The sequence below is a fragment of the Marmota monax genome, unplaced genomic scaffold (genome assembly GCF_021218885.2).
Source record: "Marmota monax isolate L192 unplaced genomic scaffold, Marmota_monax_Labrador192_F-V1.1 WCK01_AAM20220418_F8-fsc00073, whole genome shotgun sequence".
Classification (NCBI taxonomy): Eukaryota; Metazoa; Chordata; class Mammalia; order Rodentia; family Sciuridae; genus Marmota; species Marmota monax.
Window position 1 is genome coordinate 964,882 of NW_026692846.1, and position 27,695 is coordinate 992,576.

At 62.3% G+C, this 27,695-nt stretch overlaps 1 protein-coding gene and 1 long non-coding RNA gene across 5 annotated transcripts; one reads left to right on the forward strand and one right to left on the reverse strand.

Moving 5' to 3' along the window:
• Positions 1-1,962: 1,962 nt before the first annotated feature.
• On the reverse strand, positions 1,963-8,680 carry LOC124095813 (uncharacterized). Its single transcript, XR_009227180.1, has 3 exons — positions 8,073-8,680; positions 4,092-7,676; positions 1,963-3,785 (listed from the first exon to the last, which is right to left on the reverse strand). It is a non-coding gene; the product is annotated as an uncharacterized LOC124095813 (long non-coding RNA).
• A 2,856-nt stretch (positions 8,681-11,536) lies between these two features.
• Positions 11,537-27,220, forward strand: Eppk1 (epiplakin 1). Of its 4 annotated transcripts, XM_058580814.1 has the most exons (3): positions 11,595-11,681; positions 12,006-12,032; positions 16,723-27,220. In XM_058580814.1, exons 1-3 carry the CDS (start codon positions 11,610-11,612, stop codon positions 27,148-27,150), a joined length of 10,527 nt encoding a protein of 3,508 aa, XP_058436797.1. In that variant the 5' UTR covers positions 11,595-11,609; the 3' UTR covers positions 27,151-27,220. The 4 variants fall into 4 exon arrangements, with proteins under 4 accessions (XP_058436798.1, XP_058436797.1, XP_058436800.1 ...); XM_058580815.1 differs by lacking the exon at positions 12,006-12,032 and having other exon boundaries at positions 11,537-11,681; XM_058580817.1 differs by lacking the exons at positions 11,595-11,681; positions 12,006-12,032 and adding an exon at positions 12,040-12,230.
• Positions 27,221-27,695: the final 475 nt, after the last annotated feature.

Genomic DNA, 27,695 nt, shown 5'->3' on the forward strand with positions numbered 1-27,695 from the left:
GGTCCTACCTTAGGGTTCTGGGGCCTCCCTAGCCCGTCCCGCCTGGCCCCTCCCACCGACAGATCAGTCACGCTGCTCACACACAAATTCCTGCTCTTGAGTCATGCTCCTGGTCACTTGGTGACGTCCTTGTTTTCTTTAAGGTGTGCGTGCACTGATCCCTTGTGCCTCTCTCCACCTCCGCTTTGGGCCTCCGCGGGGTCCAGCTGCCTCTGGTGGCAGCTCTTTCCCTCCGTGGCACGCTCCTTCTGCCCTCCCTAGGCGACCCCACCACGCCTTGCCCCTCTGTCCAGCAGTGTTGGGGGGACTGCAGACCAGGCCTACGGGTGTCTGAGCTTAGGGGGTGCCCCAGAGCATCAGGGACCACCACCCCTAGTGGTACACACTCAGATGGAAGTCAGCCCCCCAGGTACCGTCCTCCCACCCTGGGGATTAGAGGGCCTGGCAGGCAAGTCAGCCCCACCTGCTGACCCCCTGGGCATCTGTGTGGTCAGGCTCTTCTCAACCCTGGTGGCCAGGAAGCAGAGAGCGCAGCCCCAGGAGCACCAGCCCCTCTTCCCCCAGCGCTTCCCAGGATCTCACTGGGCAGTTCCTGAAACCCACACCTCCCCTCCTGCCCCCAGAGTTTCTCCAGGGTTAGCTGCAGAGAGGTCATGTGGGCAGGAGGAGCCGGCTCCCCACTGAGCAGCCCCTCCAGGGAGCAGGACGCAGGGAGCCCCTCCAGGGTGCTGGACGCAGGGAGAGGGCTGGGCAGGAGCTGGGCAGGACCAGGAAGGCTTGACAGAGCCTTATTTGGCTTTGTGGGGTGCACAGGGGCTCCAGGGGCTGCCAGTACACAGTGGAAGGAGGAGGGGATACAGCAGGCCATGGGGCCTGGGCTCAGCATGCAGCCCGCTCCCCCACCTTGAGGATGGCAGAGGAAGTCATTATCCCTGGTCCTCTGACTGCGGCTGGGATGAGGGGACCTGAGTGGCAACACCAACTGCCAGAGGCGAGGGGGCTGCCCCGGCCTCTGTGTTAAGGGGTGCAGGGTCTCCCAAAGGAAGGAGGGTCTCCCCCCACTGCCTGTCTGACCAGGTGCTCGAACCTGAGGGGACTATTAGACACATCCCAAGCTGAGGCCAAGCACTTCCTGTGGCCACCAATCAGCAGGGACTGGGCAGGTGGGGCCACCGTTCCTGGGCTCACTCTAAGCACTGCAAGCTGGGCTGCTTAAAGCCACAGGGACATTCTCTCACAGTGTCAGCTGCCAAGAGTCCTAGATCAAAGTGTCAGCAGGGCGGTTCCTTCGGAGGTTCTGAGGAAGACTGTTGCTGGCCTCCCTCCAGCGTGGCCTGTTCCCAGTGCTCTGGGGCTTCCCACACAGCACCTGACTCTCCTATGCTGGCACACGGCAGGGCTCCATCTTCACATGGCATTATTTTTATAAGGACAGCAGTCATACTGAATCAGGGGCCCTCCCAACCCAATTGTGACCTCATTTCATCTACTCAGGTCTGCAATGACCATATTTCCAAAAATGGCCACATCCTGAGGGGCAGGGGTGATCAGACTTCAACAAATCTTTGGGGAAAGTAATCCAACTCATAGTCACTGTCTAGATAAAAGTGGGGTCTGTTCATTTTTCATATTCTGGCCCTATGGGTCCGTGGCCCATAGGCACTCGGATTTCCACTGTTGCTGCCAAGTGATCTGTGGGGTCGCCCCTCTCACATGTCCCCTTGTTCTGCCAGGTGTGTGGGGGGTGGAGCCCAGCAGACTCCCTATGACTATGGAGACTGAAGTTGGGCTAAGGAGGGCAGATCAGAAACATGGATGGGGCTTGGTCTTGGTGACTGAGGAGCAGCATTCCATCTTCAAGTGATCCTGTGGATGTCACGTTCCAGGACTAAAACACTCAGGGTCACTCCAGGGGAACTGGGCTGCGAGAAGTAACCACACAAGAAACAGAGAGACCTTTTTCTTTGGGTCCTGTGATGGCTCCTCTGACCTTAGGGGTTGAGGAAAGAGAGTGAGGAGCCCGTGCTAAACCCTTTTATTGGGGAGAAGCCGTTTCAAACGAGGCAAGGGGTCAGGCGTCAGGGGTTTAGTCCAGCTTCCTGATGTCTGCTGTCAGCTGGTGACTGACATCTAGGAAGGCCACACCCAAAGGCAGACCAAGAGAAGGGGACACACAGAGCGTTTCCATGGAACATTCTATCCCAAACAGGGCAAAGGGGTAGGATTACAAAGGAACAGGTGAGTGTGGTTCAACCCCAGGGGTTGCCCACTCAGAAGACTGGCCTTGCTATCCAAGGGTGGGCAAAAGACCGAGGCACGAGTCATGGCACGACCACGCTAGACTACAGTGATCTTTCAGATCTCTGGTGCATCAGGACGGAAGGTGTGGTACCTCAGTGTGGCTCCCCACATGTGGATTCACTGGAGGGGACACTACACAGGCCTGGGAGGTGAGTATGGTGGTGGCTTGGAGGGCCCTTAGATTGGGTCTTCTGAGCAGCTCTGCCTGGCCTGGCTGCTCTGGGGGCGCTCCTGTGTCCTGGACACACACCTGTCAGAGAATCCCAGCACACCCTCTCCTGCAAGTGACCAGTCCTCTGAGAAGCAGCCTGAGGCCTGCTCCTTAGCCCTGGTGGAGATGAGCCATGTGGCCAGTAAGCAGAGACAGGTGTCCCAGTTGCCCATGATAAACAGGGAGCTACCATAAAACTGGGCAGGGCAGCAGCACTCTGGGTACAGGAAAGCAGCCCAGCACCAGTGTGTCCTGAGGAGCTGGCTGTCTGCAGAGTCAGGTGTTGCTTCCTGTGTCCCTGCACCTGCCTCCTGCCAGCTGTACAGCCCTCCTGGAGCCTGAGGCTCACACCCACTGCCAGGTGACAGAGATGGGTCCTCAAGCTGCCAATGGCTTTGCCCAGTGCATTGGACCCAGCTGGGAGGACAGCCCCGTAGTCCCACCAGGGATGGCAGGGAGATGCGCCAGCTGGCAGCATTTGAAGCCATGTGCCTGGCCACTCATAGTCCCTGAGGAAGGATCACAGGCCACAGCTAGTGCTTGTGGTGGCCAGAGACTCAGAGAGCACAGAATAGGTACACAGGGGGCCTGGCAGGGCACGGGGATGAAGAGGGTGGGAATACCCATGGGTGTGAGGAGGCTCTGAGGTTGGGACAGTGACAACTTTGCATGTCAGGTGTCACCCAGGGCTGCTCCATAAGGTCACCAAGCAGGTGGCTCTGGTGGCTAGGACTGAGGCCCCGCTTGGACTCAAGCATGGAGATTCTTACCAAGGCCAGCCAGCTCTGGCCACTTCTGAGTGCCCCATCTTTCTTAGGAGAAACCAACAATGAGCCTGATAAAGCCCAGTGCCCAGGCAAGCTGTGCCCTGACGGACCTGCAGAGGAGGCTGCATGGGGCTCTGGAGCAGGGCTGCCCTGGGAACTGGCCTCTTCCTGCAGGGCTCCTGGCCAGGGGTTTCAGTCCTAGACCGTACAGAATTCTCCGGACCCCACCATGAGCTCCCTCCCAGTTGGTCTGCCTTTGAGCCAGCCTCAGAGGGGCCAGGGAGGTCCACACTGCTCTTCTCCAGTTGTGGGAGGGTATACCTGAGTCCAGAATCCCCAGTTCACGGGTGCACACTGGCAGGATCAGCCATGAAACTGTGCTCGGCCTTGCTTGTCCAGCCTGGAGCCCACCCTCCTGCCAGGCAAGTTTGTGCAAATTCATTTGAAGACGCATCAGATCCCCTGGTGTGGAAGCGCCTCGGACTCCTCTGGTCTGGCTCCGAGCTCTGTCATTGGGAGCATTAGTGGGGACAGATGACAGATGACGGGAGGAGGGTGTGAGGCCCCTGGACAGTTCAGTACTGCCAGGAGCTTTGTCAGCCTGGGAAGGAGGGGGGATGGTGGAAGAGGGTCCTGAGCCTCAGACCTCCCACCAGCCCCTGTGCCAGGGAGCCCTCATGTGATGGGAGCTTGGTGTCGGAGCTGTCATCCCTGAAGGGTCAGGCCACTACAGGGTTTGCCTCCCTCATGATTTTCCTAGCCCCAGGTATTAGCCCAACACTCTGGCCAAGGGTCTGTGTACTTGCACTGACCGCTCCCTGGCTAGGGTCTATCTGGCAAGGTCAGTAGCAGCCTCCAGCTCTGATCCTCAGATTCCTCATGTCTTCCTGGGGCTCATTGCAGACGCTGGAGCTCAGCCTTCAGACGTCGAGGCTGGGTACTCTGTGTGGGAAAGTGGGAAAACTGTCACTCACTCCCGGGAGGGGCTTCTGCCTGTCTGCCCGCCTTGTGGGGGACAGGCTGTCTGTTGGTGGGTTGGGGATGAAACCAGGCCCACAGGACTCAGCCTGCTGGATGCCTTGGAACCGGGTGGGGTGGGGTCCTGCTGAAGTTCCACCTCCACGGAGCCAGTGGCTGGGGCAGCGTCAGGAGCCTCAGTTTAGCATAAAGGAAGCTGATACCTCTAGGGGCACCTCACCGATGTCTGCATCTTGTTTCTTAAATAGTTTCCGACTCAAAAAAAGGGAGGTCCCTTGACCTCCTGGTGCTGAGTGCTCACTCCTCCCTGGTCCTGAGCAGCAGGTGGTCCCCTCCAAGCTGCCTTCACCTACCCCAGCCAGCGTCTCCCAGAGGGCCCCACATGGCAGGGCTGGCTGCTTCCCTCTGGGGTGCTCACTGGGACTCTGGTTATAAGAAACGGAAACTCCAGCTGAAGATGGTTTGTTGGAAGCAGCGTGGGAGGCTGCTGGACCGCCAGGGGCTGGGGGAGCAGTCCAGGGAAGGTGCGGTCCCAGGGGTCCCAAAGGTGAGAGGCAGGAGGCAGAGCTGCCGACAGGGGCGGGGCGGGGTGGACCTCCATGCAGCCATGGCCATGGTCAGCCTCATGCTTACCCATCCTGGACCACAGCCTCCAGAGTTAGGGTCCTGGACTGGGCTTGGGGGAAAGCCAGGGATAGGGGAGCTGAGAACCCCTGGGAAGCAGAGTCCAGGCCAAGCGTCCAGAGGCAGGCCCTGCTCCGGGAGGTGTGATGCTCAGCATCCCCACTTGAAGCTGCTCAGGTCATTTTGTCCATTTCACCTGGATTGGATTCATTGATTAATTCAGCATTAATCGTGTGCCTCCTGTGTGCTGGCTCTGTCTGGGTGGAGTTTCTGTAGCAGGGAGGTCTGCTGCCGTCCAGGTGCTGCCAACGAGGTGGTGAGCCAGTTCTGCACAGCTGGTGCTCCCTGAGTGGCCCGCCTGGGGAGACGTGGGCCTTGGGCAGGACTCCCCAGAAGTAGACGCCAAAGCAAGGGTTTGGGTAAAAGCAATTAAGAAGTGAAATCAGAAGAGAGTATAGAAGGGGTATGGAAGGCCGCGGGGAAGGTCACCTTGAAGCAACCCTGCAGGACTCATCAGTCACCAATTACTGGCTGCCCCAGGGGAAGCTCCATTTTCAGAACCTTCATCTGTGCTCCAAGGCCCAGCAGTGTTTTCCTGAGCAGGTGTCCAGATGCACCTGGGGCCAGGGCGAAGGAGGGCTGGCCCTGGGCTGCAGCAATGCTCCCAGGGCCTCTTGCTGCTCTACTAGGTTCACACCTCAGCTGACTTTCAGGATTGTGACTGCCACAATTTCTTGGTGGTGCCAGAGACTTGGGAGGCAGGAGGACAAAAAGTTCAAGGTCAGACTGGGCAACTTTAGTGAGACTCTGTCTCAAAATTCCAAAAAGGTCTGGGGTATAGTTCAGTGGTTAGACACTGAGGTGACCTCAGTACTAGGAAAAAAAGTATAAGAGACTCTCAAGGGGAGGGTTGGTCAGGAGAGCCACCTTCCCCTGCTGTGGATGGTATAAACGTGGCAACCACAATGGCACCTGCTCCACCCTGGACTCTTGTCTTCTTCCTCTTGGCCAGCACACCTGCTGGTCCTAGGCCCTGCCAGGAAGGGCGAGCTCTGGACCATCTGAGACCCCGGCTACCTACTTTGTTTGGCCCTCTCTGGGAACCATGTGCATCGGGTGCTGTTGGCACCACCCTGGCCCCAGGGAGGAGCCTGGCAGTGAACCAGGCCACAGGAGGGCAAGTACCTGTGCCCTGGCTGGCTCCTGGTGTGCAGCCCCTGCTGGGCTCAGTACGAGGGAGATGTGTCCTCTCTTAGCTCTGGGGGCCAGAGTCTGACTGGGAGGCATGGATGGGGAGTGTCCCCCAACCTCTGACTCCAGGTAGGACCCTTCTCTCCTCCAGCTATCCTTTGGTAGCAGCTGTCAAAGCCCAGCCACAGCTACAGCCCTCCAGCCTCTGCCCCTGGGTCACACACTGCTCCCTATGTCTGCTTCACGTGGTATGCTCTCAGTGCTAGTTACATTGAATTAGGGCCACCCTAATGACCTCATCCTAACTTGATGACATCTGCAAAAACCCCCCATTTCCAAATAAGGTCTTGGAATTAGGGCTGTGTGTGTGTGTGTGTGTGTGTGTGTGTGTGTGAGCGCGCGTTGTGATGTCAAGCCCAGGGCCTGGAACATGCTGTTGGATTAGGACTTGGACGTAGCTTTGAGGGAATGGAATTCTACCCATAAGAGCGGGTGACATGACCAGAGCCACTGAGAGCCAGTGTGGTTTCTCTAGAACTTCTGAAAGAGGCTAGCGGGCGCCTGGCAGCACCTGGGCCTGCGGGTCCCCAGGCACCCAGCTCTCTAGAGCTGAGCCCAGCCCCAGGCCCTGGCGTGCCCCCTGGCCTCCCCCGGCTCCAACACTGCCCGTCAGGAGCTGCCGCTTTGCTTGTATTTTCCAACCCAGGTTGAGTCGGATTTCTGGTTACCTGTGCCTCCGGCTGCACCCCATTCCCTGCTCAGGGAGGGGATCAGGAGCCTCCACCGCCGGTGACAGGTGCAGGTCCCTTGGACTCAGGTCCCCAAACTCTGGGCTTTTCTACCACGAAGATGCCTGTGCTGCTAAGTGAGGGAGCTCACTGCTCCCTTGTTTTTCCTTCCTATTAAATCTTGGTATCTTTCAAAGAAAAGCCACTTTCCCTTGAGGTCCATCCCCTGCCAGTGAATGCCTGTGCCTGAGCCAGCTCTCCGGGGACCTCCTGAGCCGGCCCTTCCTCCCAGGGGCTCAGAGATCCTGAGACAACCCTCACGAGGGAGCTGTGCCCCTCGGCCCAGCCCCAGGCTCCTGTCCTGTCAGGCCACCTCAGCAATCACCGCTGCCTCCAACACCACGTCAGTGTGACCTGCTGGCCCATCCCGTCCACCCTGGCTCTGGCCAGCTGACCCCAGCCGCGGTCAGGCTTGCCATGGCCTGTCTGCCTGTGAGACCTGCTCTGACAGGAGTGGGCTTGGGCCCGTCTGCAGACCTGGTACCACCTGTGCTCCTCTGGCTACACCCCCTCAGCCCCGTCTGCACCTCCCCTGGCAGGCAGCCAGTTGCCCCAGGCATCCGTGGGCAGTGCACACAGCCCCTTGCCCAGGTACGTCAGGGCCATGTGGAGGGTGCTGGGTCATGTGGGGCTGTGGACCTGGTGTCCCGGGTGTCAGTGCGAGGGGAAAACATGGAGGAGTTCCCAGGGATTGGTGGCCTGTGAAGGCCCCAGTCACAAGCTGTGGGCTCTAGCAGCTTCTGTATGTGGGCAGCCTGGGGCCGGGGCTCTTCCTCCTGGTCACTTACCCATCTACCTGCCGCGGTGCAGGAGCTCCTGTGGGAAGGGGACAGATGACCAGCTGAGTTGACAGGAGCTGTGTGAGCTGACAGGGCTAGGGTGGGAGCAATGGGGCTGGAGGGTCCTGCTAGGTGGCTGTTGCTGCCCTTGTCCAGGAGGACTGGGCTCATCTAGGACTCTGGCCTGCTCTGATGGGAGAGCAGGTGGCCACCCTGAGTTTTCCCCATAGCCTCCTGGGGCCTGGCCTCCACTTCTCAGTAACAGCCCTGGGACTGCCAAGGGGGGCTCCAGCAGGAACCGGGTCTGGCCCTGCCTGGGGGGAGGTCAGCCAGGAGCTGGGCATTAGGGTGGGTGCTACTCTCACTCTTCCTCCTGAGAGGCCTGAGGACAGTGGGGAGAAGGGCAAGGGGCTCTCCAGCCTAAATGTCTCACCTGAGCAAAGACGCTGAGGCCCAGCAGGGCTGCTGGTCCTGGGAACTTCCTGCCTCCATGTGGACAACTGGCAGCTGGGTGGACACTCCGGAATGAGATCTGGGGGCCAGGAGTGGGCAGGCCTGTGCTGGAACACATCCTTCATCCCACTGGGCCTCTCTGTGGGGACCCACACATACAGCACTCCCCAGGCCTGGGGTGGGGGCTGAGAACAGGAGTGGGCAGGACAGGGTGGGCCGTCCTAGGGTGTGGGACCGACAAGCCCTCCTGGGAGAGGCGTCCACCACCCATCCACCCACAGCGTGTCTGCAGCCTGCCCTGGCCTGTCTGCCTGCCCACCTCGCCCAACATTTTCCAATGGAAAGTTCCCAGGGCAACAGCAGCACAAAACATGACGAAGAGACTGGGCAGGGTGGCGCTGGGGGTCACAGGCTGGGGGCCAGCGGGGCTGGCTTCAGGCTCCAGGGACTCCCAGAGCACCACTGTCAGCAGCTGAGGGGCCAGTCCACACCTCAGGCTGCCCATCCCTGTCTCTCACCCAGACAAGGATGGCTGCCTGGAGGGTCTGCTGTGGTGGACACAGGAGGCCTTTGGTCTATCTGCTGAGCAGTTTCTACTGGGCAGAGAATGGATGGGTGGAAAGATGGTTGAATGGGGATGGGGGTGGGTGAGCCCACACTGGCACCGGGAGCCCACAGAACACACCTGCACCTCCAGGGACCCAGGAACATCCAGGCCCTGCTGTGAAATCGTCTGCCCCCTTGTCTGGCAGGCCTGGGAGGAGGGGCTTCCTGGCTGGAGGAGGAGGAGGCTCATGCCAGGCCTGGGTGGGAGAAGGTACAGCCAGGGTGGAGGCTCCTGGAAGCAAGCTGACCAGTCTGGGTGTGGAGAAGTCTTGAGGGGGGTTTCCAATCCCTCAATGTGGGTTGGGGGGTGGAGGGTAGAGGGTATTGAAGGCCAGGTGGGTGCAGAAGCGGTTGCTGCCCGGGGTCCCCGGGGTCTGCATCGATGTGGAGAAATCACTCCTTCCAGGATGTGTGCAGTGACCCCCTTCCTCCAACCCCAGCCAGCCCCAGGGCAGCCCTGGTACCCATTACCCAGCAGCCCCTTTCTCCTTGGCCCTCTATTCAAAGGTGAACTCAGCCCGCTGCCCTGTGGGTGGCCTGGGTAGGGCCTGGGTAGGAGAACAGGGTATGAGATCCCTGTTCAGGGAACCCAGCAGAGGGGCTAGAAGCTCCAGGCCGGGGCCTGCAGGCCAGTGGAGGGGCTGGAGGCTGGTGTAGGGCCACCAACCTCCACAGTGGGGGGGTGCTGTGGCCTGCGCTGAGTACCCGGCAAGGGAAGCTGGATGGAGACTGGCCAATCTGCTGGGGGAGTAGACCTCCTCCCAGCCAATCAGACCAGCCAGCTCAGGGTTCATGTTTTGGGACCCAAAGGAAAACCTCCCCCAGCCTCTCCTCATACACACCATGCCTCCTGCACCCACATCTGTGCTGTGGCCGTGTCCCAGCCCTGAGTCCAAGGTCACCCCCATTGCTCTCATCCCTGCCCTGCCCCTAAGTTCCCCTCCAATGCTACGCCTCTCCCTGGTGTAGAGGATGAGGCTTGGCTGGCCGGGCAGCTGGGGTGGCTCCAGGAGCAGGTGAGGCGGATTCTGCCCAGCACTGCCTATGCTCACGGAAGCTGCTGTGTGCTCTGAGGACAGGGCCCTGAATCCTGACCCAGCTTGTGTGCGGGCTCAGCTCTGTCTGCAGGGAGCAGCTTCTGAGCACCCAGGGCCCAAGGAGCAGGAGCAGGGATTTGTGTGCCACCTGGCTTGCCCCAGAGGAGAGGCCTCCACCCAGCCCCATGCCTCGGAAGAGGTTGCAGCCTCAGCCCCAAGGAGCAGGGGTGGTTGGGAGTGTACCAGGGCTTTCTTCCTCTGGCTGTCTTGGGATTCCTGGGGCAATGCTGGGTTTCTCTTCTAGTCAGTGTCCAACTAGCCAGCTTGCAGAGTGCTCAAGTGGCTGGTATGGTAGGCAGAGGACCTGACCAGGGGGCAGTACCCACAGTGCCTGACCAGGTACTCTAGGGCCTCCAGGGTCCATGGCAGAGATGAAGTACAGCCAGCTGAAAGGTGGCGGGGCAGGGGGAAAGTGGGGGTGGTGCACAGGAAGCTGGGGCCAAGTGTGGTGAGGGGGTGGGAGTGAGGACTGAGCTCTCGGGGGGCAGGTGGTCATTTTCTTCCCAGTTGTGCTGCAGGCAGAGGGGGAGCCCCTCGAGGGGTGCTGGTCAGAGTCTCAGGAGCAGGATTCTGGGCTAAAGGCCACATGGGGGCCAGCCCAGCAGGTCTGGTGTGACTTGGTAGAGCAGGCCATGACAGAGAGGAGCTGCAGCCTGAGAGCAGCCAGGACCCGGCCCTGCAGGTGCCTTGGGAGCTGGGGGAAAGGAGGGTGTCATCCCAGAATCCCTTGGGAGGAAAGGGGCACAACCTGGGAGTTCTGAGGCTGAGCTGCTGTCCTCCCGTGGGAGGGGCCAAGCTGGAGGACACCTGCCCTCTTGGAAGGTGAAGGGGGTATGGCAGGGCAAGGGAAAGTGGGGGCAGCAGGGCAACCTGGAGGAGCCTCCGGAGGGGACGTCATGGCTTGGCTCTCATCCATTCAACAGCCTAAAGTCCCCTAAGACATGGCTACTCTGCTGTCCCACTGGGTCCAGCCTGGAGGTCCAGGCAGACCCCGACTGCCAGGCAAGGGCTGCTCCTCTTGGGGACAGCTGCGGGCCTCTAGTCTGTATGGGGTGGGGTTGAGAAGGTTGAGGTGTCTGGCACACCTTCCACATTCCCTAGCAAGAGAGTTCCCCATTAAGGCCAGTGTGACCTTGAGTGAATGAATCCCATTCCTGCAGCAGTTAGAAAGGAAATACGTCCTTGGAGCAAGATGGGGAGATTCACTTCCGAGGTACAGGCTGGGCTTTCCCTGCAGGGTTTTGTGCAACCTCCAGTTGAGGGTGGGCTCTGAACCAGCTCAGTCCCTGTTGCGTTGGGGTTGCGGGGGGGGGGGCAGTTGGACAGGAAGCAGAGCAGGGGACACTAAGGCGACTGAGCAAGACCAGCAGAAATGAACTGGAGGGGGAAGGGGCCGCGGAGGACGGCGACGCGCCCCCTCCCCGCACGGCCTTCCAGCCCGTCTCACTCCTGCGTAATGAAGCAGGCCAATGAGCCTCAGGGGAACCGAAACCAGCGCGGCGGCCACCCGCGTTTCCCTGGCAAACTCCATTCAAAAGCCGGGGTCGGGCGGGTGCAGGTCGCTCCCCACCCCAGCCCGCGCGCAGGCACCGCATTCCTTCGCAGTGACTTGCGATGGGGAGGGGCCAGGGGAGGGTCCCTACTGCTCGGCAGCCCCTCCTCGCCTAGGGGTGTTCGCAGCCCGGCCCGGGCTCAGGTTCCCGACACTCGTCGGCCCCACCTACCTGCCGGCCGGGCGGCGCTGCCCCACCTCCCGCCCCGACCGAGGGCCGGGCAGCCACTGGGAGGAGTCGCCGCACCGCGCAGGTTTTTAAATGCGCAGGGCGCGGGGCGCGGAGCCATCGGAGGGACTGCGGTTCCAGCGCCGGAGCGGAGCAGACGGACAGGTGGGGACTAGCGAAACCGAAACACCTGCGTGCCCGCAGGAGACTCGAGGCCTGGAGGCCCAGAGCGCTGGCACACAGCACGGGGACTGGCGCAGCTGGCCCGGAGTTCTGGGCTCTGCCCTCCAGTTTCCAGCCCTGGGCAGGCAGAATTCTGGGTCCGAAGTGGGGGTCCCTGAGCCCCCCTGCAGAGATGGGGACCCCGAGGCCCCAGTTCGGCCCTGCCACAGGGAGGGAGTCGCCCTGCCCAGCGGTTCTGGACAGTCACTGAAGGTCGGGTTCCCAAGCCCTCCTTTTTAAAAAAAAAAAAATATATTTATTTTTTAGTTTTCGGCGGACACAACATCTTTGTTGGTATGTGGTGCTGAGGATCGAACCTGGGCCGCGCGCATGCCAGGCGAGCGCGCTACCGCTTGAGCCACATCCCCGGCCGCCCCAAGCCCTCCTTGCGGGAGGTGTCAGCAGCAGAGCAGGCCTAGACCCACGGGCACCAGGCCATCAGGCTGATGCATTGAAGCGGAGCTGGCTCCTACATCTGCTGGGGGGAGACAGGTGGGGCTGACTCACCGAAAGGCCAACTGCTGTCTAGGTTTAGCTATCCAGGGATGGTCACTCTGGTGATACCAGGCAGAGGCAGGAAGGGCCTTGCCTCCCCACCTCCACCTGTCCATCATGCCCAGCTCCTATCAGGGCCGTTGATTTCTGTCTGTCTTGACAGGGTGCAGACGGGCGGTGACCTCCCATCAGCCCCACAATAGGGAAAAGGCCAGACTCTCTGCCTCCACGTGTGGGCTGAGTCCTTCTTCTGTTCTGACCTGGCTCAAGGGGACACCCTGGTCTTGGGCTGGAGTGGGGGGTCCTACTCTTCAGTGTGAGACAGATGGTGGCCCTTCTTAGGAACCGCCCTTCCCTCCCCTGGCTGCTGGGTTGCCTGGGGGGGGGGGATTTGCTCCACCTCCACCACCTCTCCCCCCACCTTCCCTGCCCCAAAGACCACTGGCTTTTTCGCCTCCTACACAGCTTGCTCCTACTGGTGCCCTACTCTGGAAGGCTGGCATTTTGCTTTCCCAGCGCTGGGCTTGACTGGGCCTCCTCCCAGGACCCCTGGGGCGCCCTAGTCTGTCTCTCTCCCGCCTTCCAGACTCTCTGCTCTGCCCCTCCCAGGCACCCACTCTGTGCCTTCCTCCTGGAAAGGGCAGGGCTTTGGAGACTCATACCAGACCCAAGGTCACCCACAAGCCAGCAGGGAGTGGCCCAACCAGCCACAGCACAGTGCGCACACTGAGCGGGCTCACAGCCTCCCTGCCCAGCCCATTCTAGCAGCTCCTCCTCTCTTCAGGAAACGTGGGCCTCTCTGGGCTTCTGTCAGCTCTTTCTGGTTTCTGTCCAGGTGCAGCCTCTGGTCTGGCTGTCTGGGTCCAGGACAAGGGCTAACCAAGTCCAGGCCACCTTACCACCCCTGCCCGTGCTGTGGCCCCAACCCCTGGGCTCCACCTTGGGGTGGAGAACTGCTTCTTCTGTATCCCAGCCAGGAGTCAGGGGACAGGTACATGGCCCTAACCCCATGACCCTCTCCTCTGTGCTCTGCCCTGCCCTGGGCTGGGCTGGACAGGCCCAGTGTGGCAGCCTATGCAGGTAGCAGTCTGAGACAGAGGTCTTGAGGGAGGCAGGGAAGGAGAGGGCTGGCAGAGGGAGAGGCTGGCCTGCTGTGCTGTCCCACAGGCACGGGCTGCAGAGAGGGCGTGGGCCACTGCTGCTCCCAGGCCTTGGCTCCTGGCTGTGGTGCCGCGGGAAACCCACAGCTTAGAGCACAGTCCTGCCTCCTTGGGATGGCACGAGCCACAGGGCCACTGGGAGCTGGCGTCCCAGCTGTGCTTCAGCAGCTGTCCTGCCACCACTGCAAGGCAGCGCTCCTGACTGGGCCACTGCCAGGTGCCCAGGGCCCTGTGACCAGTTCCACTGCCCTCTTCTTGGCCTTCCCTACAGGACAGCTCATCCTTCAAGGCCAAAGAACTCCTGAGTGTGTCCCCCCAAAGGACATGTAGAAACCAGGGACGTACCACAGAGTGGTTCCATTGCCCGCCTGAGCCAACAGATGTCCACTACACAGAGAGCCCAGTGACTCTCTGCCCCTGAGATGTGGCATCCTATAGGGCCAAAGTCACTCTCCAGAGCAGTCCCGAAGTGAGCAGCTGGGCTCCCTGCAGGAGGGCTGGGCTGTTCTTGCAGGTTCTTCCTCCTGGGCCTGCCCAGCTCCGCCCAGGGGTCTGCTTCAGGCTGGGGGCCCAGAGCTGCTTGGTCCCCAAGCACCGACTCCTGCCTGTCCTTCACAAGGGCTTGTGCCCCCCCCCCTGCCCTCTGCCTCCTCTGCTGATACAGCATCCAGGCTGGGGCTGCCCCTCCCCAGGCTTCCCCTGGTGAGCATAGCACTAGGGGCTCTGTGCCTGGGGGTCACTTCCTTCCCGATAGCACCTCAGGGCCCTGCGGTCAGTCAGCGTGGAGCCCTTGCTGCCCACGCCTGCCCTGCCTCGCTCTGGGGGGTGGTGCCTTCTGTAGGCTCTAGAAGTTGTCCCAGCAGCAGGTTCACATGGTCCAGGGGCCTTCTGTCCCAAATCCTGGGAGAGCCCTTCTCTAAGCCCTGTAGCCCCTCTGGGGGCCCTGGCTTCTCAGCCCGTGCTGGGCTGCCGTGAGCGGGAGGCTAGGAGGAAAGTGCTGGCCCCTAGGATGCACATTTTGGGGAATCTGGGGATTTGATATTTGGGGTTAAATTGACCCAGATGTCCCATTCCAAGAGTTGGGTTCTCCCCTTGGTGAGAGGACTTGGCCCCTCCCAGTGGAGCTGCCTGGGCCTGCTCTGCCCTAGGAACCCCACGGCAGTCCAGCAGGCTAGCCCAGCCTCCTGGGATCTTTGCCCAGAGCTCCGTTGCTTGGCTGCAGCCCCCACTCCACTGGCCTGTGTCCTCCACACCCTCTCTCCTGCCCTACATAAGTGCGCCCCCAGGAGAGCCTAAGGCTGGGCTGCTTTCTCCCCCCTGGGCTCCACTGGACCCTCCGGCCAGGCGGTGGCAGACACAGATGGCCTCACCGAGGGGTCGGCCTGGTCCTGGCATCAATGTCTAAGGTTCTGAGCAGAACACCCCAGAGGACTCAGGAGCAGCATCTGTGGGAGGGAAGGGAGGAGTAGGACTTGGCCAAGGTGGTGGACTGGGGGCAGTCTCACTAGAAGACTTGATGGCTCTCAGGGTCATCAAGGGGCTGAGCCCATCATTGGCTGCCCCAGTAAGGAAGTGACCTCAGGCAGTGCAATTCTTGAAGGGGCTAGTAGTGGCTGTCTTCCCAAAGCCCTCCCTGTGCTGGGCAGCATCTGTCCACCCAACAGGTCATGTGACACCAAAGCCCTAGCTTATGGACAGGATGGATTCTGCATTGGTGTCTGTCCCCTCGGGCTCACCTGCCCACCCCACACATTCCCAGAATGATGTGGGTGTTTGGAGGGTAGGGGGGCTGTGAAGGCGACTGAGGACAGTGAGGGAGAGCTCCGGAGACACAGGAGCAGGGAGGTAGGCCTCCAGGGGATGGAGGAGCCATGGGGTGCTGCCGCAGAGCCTGGAGGACACAGGTGGGCAGCAGGCATGAGGTGGGCCAGCATGGAGCAGTGCCTCCTATAGGACCAGCTATAGGGAGGACCAAGACCACTAAGTGACAGTGTGCAGGGTGGATGGACATGTGCATCTGGACTCCAGGGCAGGCAGGACCAAGCTGCAGCTCTTAGGATCTGAGGGCAGGTTGAGCAGCTCTCTGATTTCATGGGTACAAGGAGATGGAGCAGAATCCATCACTACGGGGGTGGGGGGGGGGCAGAGTCCCTGTGTACCTGTCAGGTCCAAAGTACCTGTTGAGATTGGCAGTGGAATGCATGCTGTCAGCAAGGGCTGTGCCCTGGGTGTGAGGGCAGGCAGAGGTGCCTTCCCCCAGACATGTGCAGAGGGAGGCAAGGCCCGTGGATGGCCTGGATGTCCCTCTGAGCAGAGGGACACTTTCCTCTGCCAAGGGTGTGGACCAAGAGAGGGACTAGGCATGGTTCTGAGGACACAGAAGCTGGCCTGGCTCATGGAGGTGGGGAACGAAGGTGTGGGCCATGGTGTGGGCCCACCAGCAGACGGTGACACAGACTGGGACCCTAGGTCAGGCTGTGGGCAGGGCTGTGTCCCTCCACAGGCTCTAGGGGAAGACCCTTTCTGCCTCTCCCAGCTCCTGGTGGCTCCAGACTCTCACAGTGCAGACTGTGGTGTTTGTTCTTTTAAGGACACCAGGTATTCGGGATGGGGGCCAGCCCTTTTCCAGTGTGATCTCATCTTAAATTACCTCATAGAGATCCTGTTTCCAAATAAGGTCACATTCACAGGTATGTGGCTTAGGATTTTGACATATCTTTCCGGGTGATCAATTCAACGCAGCTTAGAAAGGGACAGGTCCAGGCAGAGGTAGTTGGTACAGTCCTGGGGCCTGGAGCCAGATGACCCAGCCCAGCAGGGGTGAAGGACCGGCATGTGTCTGTTGGATCCAGGGACCTTGGAGCAGGGGGTAGGTGCAGCAGAGCCATAGCAGAGTTAGGGTCTGGGAGGGCTCCAAGCTCCCCACCCTGGGCCTAGAGCTGTGGTGGACACCAAGGGACAACCCGCAGGAGAAAACAGAGCCCTCAGACCCTGGGAGGTGGCCTGGTAGCCAAACCCTGGTCCATGCCTTTACAGTCCACTGCTCTTCTTAGCATGCTGGGAAGCTTCTTCCGCTCTGCCTTGGGGATCCTGCAGGGTAAGGGAGGGCCCTTCCCCTATGGTGACTGCGAATGCTCACACCCCAAGAGAGTGAGCTGCACCCGGGCCCTCTGCTACCAAGATGAGGCTGCCCGGGGCTGCTCCAGCCATGTCTCTGGAGGTAGATCCAGGGCTCACCAGCTTGGGAAGGGTCTGGGATTGACCTTATGACCTTGCCTCCCCTGCCTGCCCAGAGGCTCATCTCTGACTGTATCTTTCTGTGACCGCAGGACACGTGTGACCTCAACTGGGTTCTGCAAGACCAGCTGTTTGCAATGAATGGCCAGGTCACTCCTCCTCTTGATACCCTGTTCACCAACGGTGCTGAGCAGGCCTTCATCCCCAAAAACATGGAGGCTGGGCTGGGAGCCAGTGCCCCCTCCAAGCCCCAGGCAGAGGCAGCCGCACCCTCCAGAGCCAGGAGCATTGCGGGGGTGCGTGTGGAGGCCTCGGGGCAGACGCTGAGTGTCTACGCTGCCATGAAGCGGAGCCTGCTGCCCGCAGGGCTGGGGTTGGCTCTGCTGGAGGCCCAAGCAGCCACTGGGGGCCTGGTGGACCCCGCCCAGGGCCAGCTGCTGCCCGTGTCTGAGGCCCTGCGGCAGGGCCTGGTAGGGCTGGAGCTGAAGGAAAAGCTGCTGGCTGCTGAGCGCGCGGTCACTGGCTATCCTGACCCCTATGGGGGTGAGAAGCTGGCCCTCTTCCAGGCCCTCAGGAAGGAAGTTGTCAACAGGACCCTGGGATGCCGCTGGCTGGAGGCCCAGCTGGCCACTGGGGGCCTGGTGGACCCCGTCCAGGGCATGCGAGTTGCCCCAGCACTAGCCTGCCAGAAGGGCCTCCTGGACCAGGAGACGTGGCTCAGTCTGGATGAGCAGGAGCCCAGCATGGACACTCCAGGTTTCCTTGACCCCAACACACTGGAGCCGCTGCCGTACTCCGCCCTTCTGGGCCGGTGTGTGCAGGACCCTGGCTCAGGGCTGGCCCTGCTGCCACTCAAGACCACCTTCCATACCCTGTGTGGGGCGGCCAGTGTGGCTGAGCTGCAGGAGGCAGGGGTCCTGGATGAAGAGACAGTCCAAGGCCTGCAGGAGGGCACACTGACAGAGCCAGGTGTGAGTGCTCGCCCTGAGGTGAGGCGCCACCTGGAGGGCACTGGCGGTGTGGCAGGGGTCGTCCTGCTGCCCGAAGGCCACAAGAAGGGCTTCTTCCAGGCTGCAGCTGAGCACCTGGTCCCAATGGGTGCTGTACTCCCGCTCCTGGAAGCTCAGGCTGCCACCCACACCCTGGTGGACCTGGCGACGGGCCGGAAGCTGTATGTGGACGAGGCGGTCAGGGTAGGCCTGGTTGGCCCAGAACTTTATGAGCAGCTGCTGGTGGCAGAGCAGGCGATGACTGGGTACCATGACCCCTTTAGCAGCTCCCGCATCCCCCTCTTCCAGGCCATGAAGAAGGACTTGGTGGACAGGTCGCTGGCCCTGCGCCTCCTGGATGCCCAGCTGGCCACGGGTGGACTGGTCTGCCCGACCCGTAGGTTCCGGCTACCTCTGGAGGCTGCCCTGCGTTTTGGCTGCCTGGATGAAGAGACTTGGCAGCACCTCTCCCAGGCCACGGGCTTCTCAGACCCCAGCACACACAGCAACCTGTCTTACGGGCAGCTGCTGGCCCTCTGTGTCACCGACCCAGAGACGGGGCTTGCCTTCCTACCTCTCCCCGGGGGACCCCGTAGAGAGGTGCCCCAGGGACCCTCATTCATTGGCCACCACACTCAGGAGGCCTTGAGTGCAGCCATGACCTCCGTCTCTGTGGGGAAGTTCCAGGGCCGGCCCGTGTCCCTCTGGGAGCTGCTCTTCTCTGAGGCCGTCTCTGTGGAACAGAGGTCAAGGCTGGCCCAGCAGCACCAGGAAGGGACCCTCTCAGTAGAAGAGCTGGCAGCAGAGCTGAAGGCCACCATTGAGCAGGCTGAAGCCACAGCCAGGGTCACCTTTGTTGGACTGAGGGACACTGTGACTCCAGGAGAGCTGCTGAAAGCAGAGATCATCGACCAGAAGCTATATGAGCAGCTGGAACACGGGCAGACCTCGGCCCAGCACGTGGGCAGCTTGGCCTCTGTGCGGAGGTACCTGCAGGGCACGGGCTGCATCGCTGGCCTGCTTCTGCCCGCTTCCCAGGAGCGCCTCAGCATCCACGAGGCCCGCAGGAAGGGACTTCTCAGGCCCGGCACTGCACTCATCCTCCTGGAGGCCCAGGCTGCCACCGGCTTCGTCATCGACCCCAAAGAAAACAGAAGGCACTCCGTGGAAGAGGCACTGAGAGCTGGTGTCATCGGGCCTGATGTGTACATGAAGCTGCTGTCGGCCGAGCGCGCCGTCACCGGCTACACCGACCCCTACTCCGGGGAGCGGATCTCGCTCTTCCAGGCCATGCAGCGTGACCTCATCGTCAGGGACCACGGCATCCGCCTGCTGGAGGCCCAGATCGCCACGGGCGGCGTCATCGACCCCGTGCACAGCCACCGCGTGCCCGTGGAGGTGGCCTACCAGCGCGGCTACTTCGATCAGATGCTGAACTTGATCCTGTTGGACCCCTCTGACGACACCAAGGGCTTCTTCGACCCCAACACCCACGAGAACCTCACCTACATGCAGCTGCTGGAGCGCTGTGTGGAGGACCCCGAGACGGGCCTGCGCCTCCTGCCACTTAGCAGCACACGGCCTCAGCTGGTGGACGGCAGCTCCCGGCAGGACTTACAGAACCTGGTGCTTCCTGTGCAGTGTGGAAGGTTCCGGGGACAGAGGGTCTCAGCCTGGGACCTAATCAACTCCGAGTACTTCAGTGAGACCCGGAGGAGGCAGCTGCTGCAGCGCTATGGACAGCGCAAGGTCACACTGGAGCAGGTCACGCAGCTGCTGCACAGAGAGTCAGGGAGGTGGGCAGACATCACACTACCAGCACTGCGGGGCCGGGTCACCATCGGCCAGCTCCTGGAGGCTCAGATCATCGACCAGGACCTCCTGGAACAAGTTCTGGCAGGGGCAGTCAGCCCTGACGCCCTCTTCCACATGGCCAGCGTCCACAGGTACCTGCAGGGCTCGGGCTCAGTGGCTGGGGTGCTGCTGCAGCCCTCCCAACAGAGGCTCAGCCTTTATCAGGCCATGAAGCAGAAGCTGCTGGCGCCTGGCGTGGCCCTGACCCTGCTGGAGGCCCAGGCAGCCACTGGGGCCATCACAGACCCTAGCAGTCTGGAGATACTGTCCGTGGACGAGGCTGTGCGCCGGGGCGTGGTGGGGCCAGAGGTGTGCAGCAGGCTGCGGTGGGCCGAGGGTGCCGTCACTGGCTTCAGAGACCCCTTCTCTGGGAAGAGAATCTCCCTGTTCCAGGCCATGAAGAAGGGCCTGATCCCAATGGAGCAGGCTGCCCGGCTGCTGGAGGCCCAGGTGTCAACGGGAGGGGCCATTGATCCCACAGGCCACCACCACCTCCCCTTGCCTGTGGCCATCCAGCGGGGCTTCATAGACCAAGAGATGGACATGGCCTTGTCCGGCTCTCCCAAGACCTTCCCCACTCCAGACGGCCAGGGCTTCACCAGCTATGCCCAGTTGCTGGAGAAGTGCCCCCGGGACAAGGCCTCTGGCCTCCATCTCCTGCCTCTGGCAGAAGATGCTCCTGCCGTTCCCACTGACACTCAGCTCCAGGACATCCTGCAGGGCACACCAGGGGGTGAGGACGGCAAGTCCCTCTGGGACCTGCTCACCTCCTGCCACTTCACTGAGGAGCAGCGCAGAGGCCTCCTGGAGGGCGTGCGGGTTGGGAAGGTCTCCGTGCCACAGCTGCAGGCCACCGTGTGCAGCTGTGTACAGGGGGCAGAGCTCCTGGCCCAGGCCCGCGTGACAGTGCCAGGTCCCCGTGGTGAGGTTCCTGCCGTCTGGCTGCGGGACGCTGGCATCATCACCCAGGAGGCGCTGGCCGCACTGGCTCAGGGCACAAAGTCGCCCTCTGAGGTGGCAGAGCAGCCAGCAGTGAGGACCCACCTCTGGGGCACGGGCTGCGTGGCTGGGGTGCTGCTGCAGCCCTCTGGGACTAAAGTGAGCCTCGCCCAGGCCATGAGGGATGGCCTCCTGCCCATAGGCCTGGGACAGAGACTGCTGGAGGCCCAGGTGGCATCTGGCTCCCTTGTTGACCCACTGACCAACCAGAGACTGTCAGTGGAGGATGCAGTGAAGGCCGGCCTGGTAGGCAGCGAGCTGAGTGAGCACCTCAGCCAGGTCGAGAGGACTGTGCCCGGGTACACAGACCCCTACTCAGGGGGAACCCTCTCTCTGTGGCAGGCCATCGAGAAGGGGCTTGAGCCCGAGAGCGAGGGCCTCCCCCTCCTGCAGGTACAGCTGGCCACGGGGGGCATATTAGACCCTGTTCATGGGGTGCACCTGCCTCAGGCAGTGGCCTGCAGGCTTGGCCTCCTGGACGAGCAGACGAGCTGGGCACTGACCACCACCAAGGAGGACAACAAGTTCTTCTTTGACCCTAATTCCCGGGTCAGGGTGACATATGGGCAGCTCAAGGAGCTCTGTGTGCTGGATGCTGATACCGGCTTGTGGCTGCTGCCACTCACTCAGGACGCTGTGCTTGAGGTGGATGAGCACACTGCAGTGGCTCTGAGGGCCATGAAGGTGCCTGTCAGTATGGGGAGGTTCCAAGGGCGCATCGTGTCACTCTGGGACCTGCTACACTCCGAGTACATCAGTGCTGACAAGAGGCGGGAGCTGGCAGCACTCTGCCGGTCTGGGCGAGCCACAGCCCTGCGGCAGGTGGTCAGTGCGGTCACTGCCCTAGTGGAGACTGCAGAGAAGCAGTCCCCACAGGCCACCTTTAGAGGGCTCCGGAAGCAGGTGTCAGCCAGGGACCTGTTCAGGTCTCAGCTGATCAACAAGCAGACGCTAGATGACCTGACCCAGGGGAAGAAGACGGTGCAGGAGGTGACAGAGATGGCCAGTGTGAGGCGGTCTCTGGAAGGAGGCAACTTCATTGCCGGAGTCCTCATCCAGGGCACCAAGGAGAAGATGAGCATCCCAGAGGCCCTGAGAAGGCACATCCTGCGGCCCGGCACGGCCCTGGTGCTGCTGGAGGCGCAGGCGGCCACCGGCTTCATCATCGACCCGGTGAAGAATCAGAAGCTGACCGTGGAACAGGCGTTCCAGGCAGGCATGTTTGGCAGGGAAACTTACGGGAAGCTGTTGTCCGCCGAGCGCGCCGTCACCGGCTACACCGACCCCTACTCCGGGGAGCAGATCTCGCTCTTCCAGGCCATGCAGCGCGACCTCATCGTCAGGGACCACGGCATCCGCCTGCTGGAGGCCCAGATCGCCACGGGTGGCGTCATCGACCCCGTGCACAGCCACCGCGTGCCCGTGGAGGTGGCCTACCAGCGCGGCTACTTTGACGAGGAGATGAGCCGCGTGCTGGCGGACCCGAGCGACGACACCAAGGGCTTCTTCGACCCCAACACCCACGAGAACCTCACCTACCTGCAGCTGCTGGAGCGCTGTGTGGAGGACCCTGAGACGGGCCTGTACCTGTTGCAAATCGTAAAGAAAGGAGAACCCTATGCGTACATGGACGAGGCCACAAAGCAAGCTCTGCGATCCACAACTGTGAACATGCACTTGGGGAGGTTTGCCGGTCGGACTGTGTCTGTCTGGGACCTGCTCTCCTCGCAGTACTTCAGCGAGAAACGGAAAAGAGAGCTTGTGTGGGAGTACAGAGAGCAGAAGGTGGGACTAGAGGAACTGGTGGAGGTCATCAGAACCACCATCAAAGAAACAGAGGAGCAAAACCAAGACATCAGATTGGCAGCCATCCACGGGCACACGACGGCCGCAGAACTGTTCAACTCTGGGGTCATCGATAAGGAGACCCTGGATGCACTTCACAAGGAGGACAGGGGACACCAGGACCTGCGGCAGCTGGAGTGCGTCCGTGTGTGCCTGGAGGGCAGTGGCTGCATTGCTGGGGTGACTGTACCCTCCACCCAGGAGGTCATGGGCTTCAACGAGGCCTGCAGGAAGGAGCACATCCCTGCAGGGTTCGCAGCCCAGATGCTGGAGGCACAGGCAGCCACTGGGTTCATGTTGGACCCTCGCACTCATCAGAAGGTGCCAGTGGACGAGGCCCTGGCAGCTGGCCTGGTGGATGAGGAGCTTCGGGAACGGCTGCACATGGCTGAGAAAGCCGCCAAGGGCCACAGAGACCCAGCCACAGGGGAGACCATACCACTGTTCCAGGCCATGAAAAAGAAGTTGGTCGGAAGGGAGGAGGCACTAAGGCTGCTGGAGGTGCAGGTGGCCACAGGGGGCATTGTGGACCCACAGCACCACCACCGAATCCCCCTGGACATGGCCTGCAGGCGGGGCTGCCTAGATGAGGAAACGAAAATGCTCATCTTGGATCAGAAGCACATGAGGAGAAGGTTCCTGGACCCCAACACGCAGGAGAAGGTCACATACCAAGAGCTGCAGGACAGGTGCAAGAGGGACGAAAGGTCAGCATGGACCCTATTCCCAGTGGTCAAGGACACAAAGGACTCAGAGTATGTGGATGAGGCCACCAAAAGGGCACTGGAAGCCCAGCAGGTAGAAATAACAGTTGGAAGGTACAGAGGCCAGCGGCCATCAGTATGGGAGCTCCTGAACTCAGAGTATGTGACGCGGGAGAAGAAGTTGGAGCTGGTCAAGGCCTACCGCCGGGACACTGCAGGAGCCCTGGAGAGAGTGGTACAAAAAATTCTGCAGATAATTGCAGAAAAAGAAAAGAAGAGCAGACCAATGTGGTTCAGGGGTTTCCGAAAGCAGATCACAGCAGCCGAGCTGCACAGCTCAGGTATCATAAACAGAGAGACACTGGAGGATCTGGAAGAGGGCCGACGGACAGTGCAGCAGGTACAAGCCGGGGAGGATGTCCAGCGCTACCTGGAGGGCACTAGCTGCATCGCCGGCGTGCTGGTGCCGGCCAGGGGCGAGCCGGGCCGCCAGGAGAAGATGAGCATCTACGAGGCCATGTGGAAGGGCGTGCTGCGGCCCGGCACGGCCCTGGTGCTGCTGGAGGCGCAGGCGGCCACCGGCTTCGTCATCGACCCGGTGCACGACCGGAGGCTGTCTGTGGAGGAGGCCGTGGCCGCCGGCGTGGTGGGCGGCGAGATCCGGGAGAAGCTGCTGTCCGCCGAGCGCGCCGTCACCGGCTACACCGACCCCTACTCCGGGGAGCAGATCTCGCTCTTCCAGGCCATGCAGCGCGACCTCATCGTCAGGGACCACGGCATCCGCCTGCTGGAGGCCCAGATCGCCACGGGCGGCGTCATCGACCCCGTGCACAGCCACCGCGTGCCCGTGGAGGTGGCCTACCAGCGCGGCTACTTTGACGAGGAGATGAGCCGCGTGCTGGCGGACCCGAGCGACGACACCAAGGGCTTCTTCGACCCCAACACCCACGAGAACCTCACCTACATGCAGCTGCTGCGGCGCTGCGTGCGCGACCCCGACACCGGGCTCTACATGCTGCAGCTGGCGGGCCAGGACTCCGCAGTGCACCAGCTGAGCGAGGAGCTGCGCGGGGCCCTGCGCGACGCCCGCGTGACGCCCCGCTGGGGCGCCTTCCAGGGCCAGAGCGTCTCGGTCTGGGAGCTCCTCTTCTACCGCGAGGTGCCAGAGCGCCGGCGCCAGGACCTGCTGCGCCGGTACCGGGCGGGCACGCTGAGTGCGCAGGACGTGGGCTCGGCCCTGTCCTCGCTGCTGGCCGAGGCCGAGGACCGCAGCCCGCGCGCCGACCCTCGGGGGGCCCTGCGTGCGGCCACCATGGAGGTCAAGGTGGGGCGCCTGCGGGGGCGCGCGGTGCCCGTGTGGGACGTGCTGACGTCTGGCTACGTGAGCGGGGCCATCCGCGAGGAGCTGCTGGCCCAGTTTGGCTCGGGGTCTCTGGCCCTGCCCGCGCTGACGCGCAGGCTGACCACCATCATCGAGGAGGCGGAGGAGGCCCACGGGGACCCGCCCCAGCCCGGGGAGACCTCGCCTCGCCAGCCGGAGCCGGGGCGGCCAGGGCCCTCCCGAGGCGAGGACGAAGAGGCCCAGGCCGAGGCCACCGGCCGCCGCCGCCTCCAGGAGCAGGAGCAGGCCTTGCGCGCCGCCACCATGGAGGTGCGCTCCGGGCGGTTCCGGGGCCAGCCGGTGTCCGTGTGGGATGTTCTCTTCTCCTCCTACCTGGAAGAGGCCCGGCGAGAGGAGCTCCTGGCCCAGCACGCGGCAGGCACCCTGGGGCTGGCTGACCTGGTGGCCATCCTCCTGCGGGTGGTGGAGGAGACCGAGGAGCGGCTCAGCAAGGTGTCCTTCCGAGGCCTGAGGCGCCAGGTGTCCGCCGCCGAGCTGCACACGTCCGGGATCCTGGGCCCCGAGACCCTGCGGGACCTGGCCCAGGGCACCAAGACCCTGCAGGAGGTGACGGAGATGGACTCCGTCAAGCGCTACCTGGAGGGCACTAGCTGCATCGCCGGCGTGCTGGTGCCGGCCAGGGGCGAGCCGGGCCGCCAGGAGAAGATGAGCATCTACGAGGCCATGTGGAAGGGCGTGCTGCGGCCCGGCACGGCCCTGGTGCTGCTGGAGGCGCAGGCGGCCACCGGCTTCGTCATCGACCCGGTGCACGACCGGAGGCTGTCTGTGGAGGAGGCCGTGGCCGCCGGCGTGGTGGGCGGCGAGATCCGGGAGAAGCTGCTGTCCGCCGAGCGCGCCGTCACCGGCTACACCGACCCCTACTCCGGGGAGCAGATCTCGCTCTTCCAGGCCATGCAGCGCGACCTCATCGTCAGGGACCACGGCATCCGCCTGCTGGAGGCCCAGATCGCCACGGGCGGCGTCATCGACCCCGTGCACAGCCACCGCGTGCCCGTGGAGGTGGCCTACCAGCGCGGCTACTTTGACGAGGAGATGAGCCGCGTGCTGGCGGACCCGAGCGACGACACCAAGGGCTTCTTCGACCCCAACACCCACGAGAACCTCACCTACATGCAGCTGCTGCGGCGCTGCGTGCGCGACCCCGACACCGGGCTCTACATGCTGCAGCTGGCGGGCCAGGACTCCGCAGTGCACCAGCTGAGCGAGGAGCTGCGCGGGGCCCTGCGCGACGCCCGCGTGACGCCCCGCTGGGGCGCCTTCCAGGGCCAGAGCGTCTCGGTCTGGGAGCTCCTCTTCTACCGCGAGGTGCCAGAGCGCCGGCGCCAGGACCTGCTGCGCCGGTACCGGGCGGGCACGCTGAGTGCGCAGGACGTGGGCTCGGCCCTGTCCTCGCTGCTGGCCGAGGCCGAGGACCGCAGCCCGCGCGCCGACCCTCGGGGGGCCCTGCGTGCGGCCACCATGGAGGTCAAGGTGGGGCGCCTGCGGGGGCGCGCGGTGCCCGTGTGGGACGTGCTGACGTCTGGCTACGTGAGCGGGGCCATCCGCGAGGAGCTGCTGGCCCAGTTTGGCTCGGGGTCTCTGGCCCTGCCCGCGCTGACGCGCAGGCTGACCACCATCATCGAGGAGGCGGAGGAGGCCCACGGGGACCCGCCCCAGCCCGGGGAGACCTCGCCTCGCCAGCCGGAGCCGGGGCGGCCAGGGCCCTCCCGAGGCGAGGACGAAGAGGCCCAGGCCGAGGCCACCGGCCGCCGCCGCCTCCAGGAGCAGGAGCAGGCCTTGCGCGCCGCCACCATGGAGGTGCGCTCCGGGCGGTTCCGGGGCCAGCCGGTGTCCGTGTGGGATGTTCTCTTCTCCTCCTACCTGGAAGAGGCCCGGCGAGAGGAGCTCCTGGCCCAGCACGCGGCAGGCACCCTGGGGCTGGCTGACCTGGTGGCCATCCTCCTGCGGGTGGTGGAGGAGACCGAGGAGCGGCTCAGCAAGGTGTCCTTCCGAGGCCTGAGGCGCCAGGTGTCCGCCGCCGAGCTGCACACGTCCGGGATCCTGGGCCCCGAGACCCTGCGGGACCTGGCCCAGGGCACCAAGACCCTGCAGGAGGTGACGGAGATGGACTCCGTCAAGCGCTACCTGGAGGGCACTAGCTGCATCGCCGGCGTGCTGGTGCCGGCCAGGGGCGAGCCGGGCCGCCAGGAGAAGATGAGCATCTACGAGGCCATGTGGAAGGGCGTGCTGCGGCCCGGCACGGCCCTGGTGCTGCTGGAGGCGCAGGCGGCCACCGGCTTCGTCATCGACCCGGTGCACGACCGGAGGCTGTCTGTGGAGGAGGCCGTGGCCGCCGGCGTGGTGGGCGGCGAGATCCGGGAGAAGCTGCTGTCCGCCGAGCGCGCCGTCACCGGCTACACCGACCCCTACTCCGGGGAGCAGATCTCGCTCTTCCAGGCCATGCAGCGCGACCTCATCGTCAGGGACCACGGCATCCGCCTGCTGGAGGCCCAGATCGCCACGGGCGGCGTCATCGACCCCGTGCACAGCCACCGCGTGCCCGTGGAGGTGGCCTACCAGCGCGGCTACTTTGACGAGGAGATGAGCCGCGTGCTGGCGGACCCGAGCGACGACACCAAGGGCTTCTTCGACCCCAACACCCACGAGAACCTCACCTACATGCAGCTGCTGGAACGGGCCACTGTGGACCCTGAAACTGGTCTCTTGTTTCTTCTTGTATCTAATTGATGTTTAATAGATTTGTTTTTGTCCCTTTCTGAATGTTTCTTGCGACTTAAAGTAATTGTTTAGTTTTGCCTCTGATTGTTCCATTTTTTTTTAAGTTGACGTCCTTTTCCTGGCCAGTCTTTTTTCCTTTGTGTTTATGCCTTCTTTGTTTTCTGATTTTGTGTCCATTCATTTGCTTTGCGGTCTCTTTTCTGATTTTTTTGGCATTATTTCTGACAATTTCTCATTTATTCCCTTGTGCCCTTCAGTGTTTTTTAGTTGCCTGACTCTTTGTTTGTAATCCTCCCTCCTTTAGCTGCTTCAGGTAGAATGGAGGTGAGGATTTTTTGGCTCTCTGTGTACACACTGAAGTGCTCTTGCTGATTTGCTCTAGTCTGTGTGTTACTCCTCTACACTGCTTTCAATCATCTGGATGTTTTGCTTGATGTCATTCCCATCCTGTAACATCTCAGATAAGTGTCTGTGGTTGGTGGAGGTCCTGGTGCATCGTCTTTCCTTCTCATTGTGGTAGACAGTGGACACCAACTTACCTTGATCTCTCAGCC

Excerpts from the sequence above, each read along its gene's own strand:
- Eppk1 (XM_058580814.1), top strand. The coding sequence starts at position 11,610 with ATGCGCAGGGCGCGGGGCGCGGAGCCATCGGAGGGACTGCGGTTCCAG. Across the intron at positions 11,682-12,005 it reads GGAGCGGAGCAGACGGACAG|TTTTCGGCGGACACAACATC; the intron begins GTGGGGACTAGC and ends TTTATTTTTTAG. Across the intron at positions 12,033-16,722 it reads CGGACACAACATCTTTGTTG|GACACGTGTGACCTCAACTG; the intron begins GTATGTGGTGCT and ends CTGTGACCGCAG.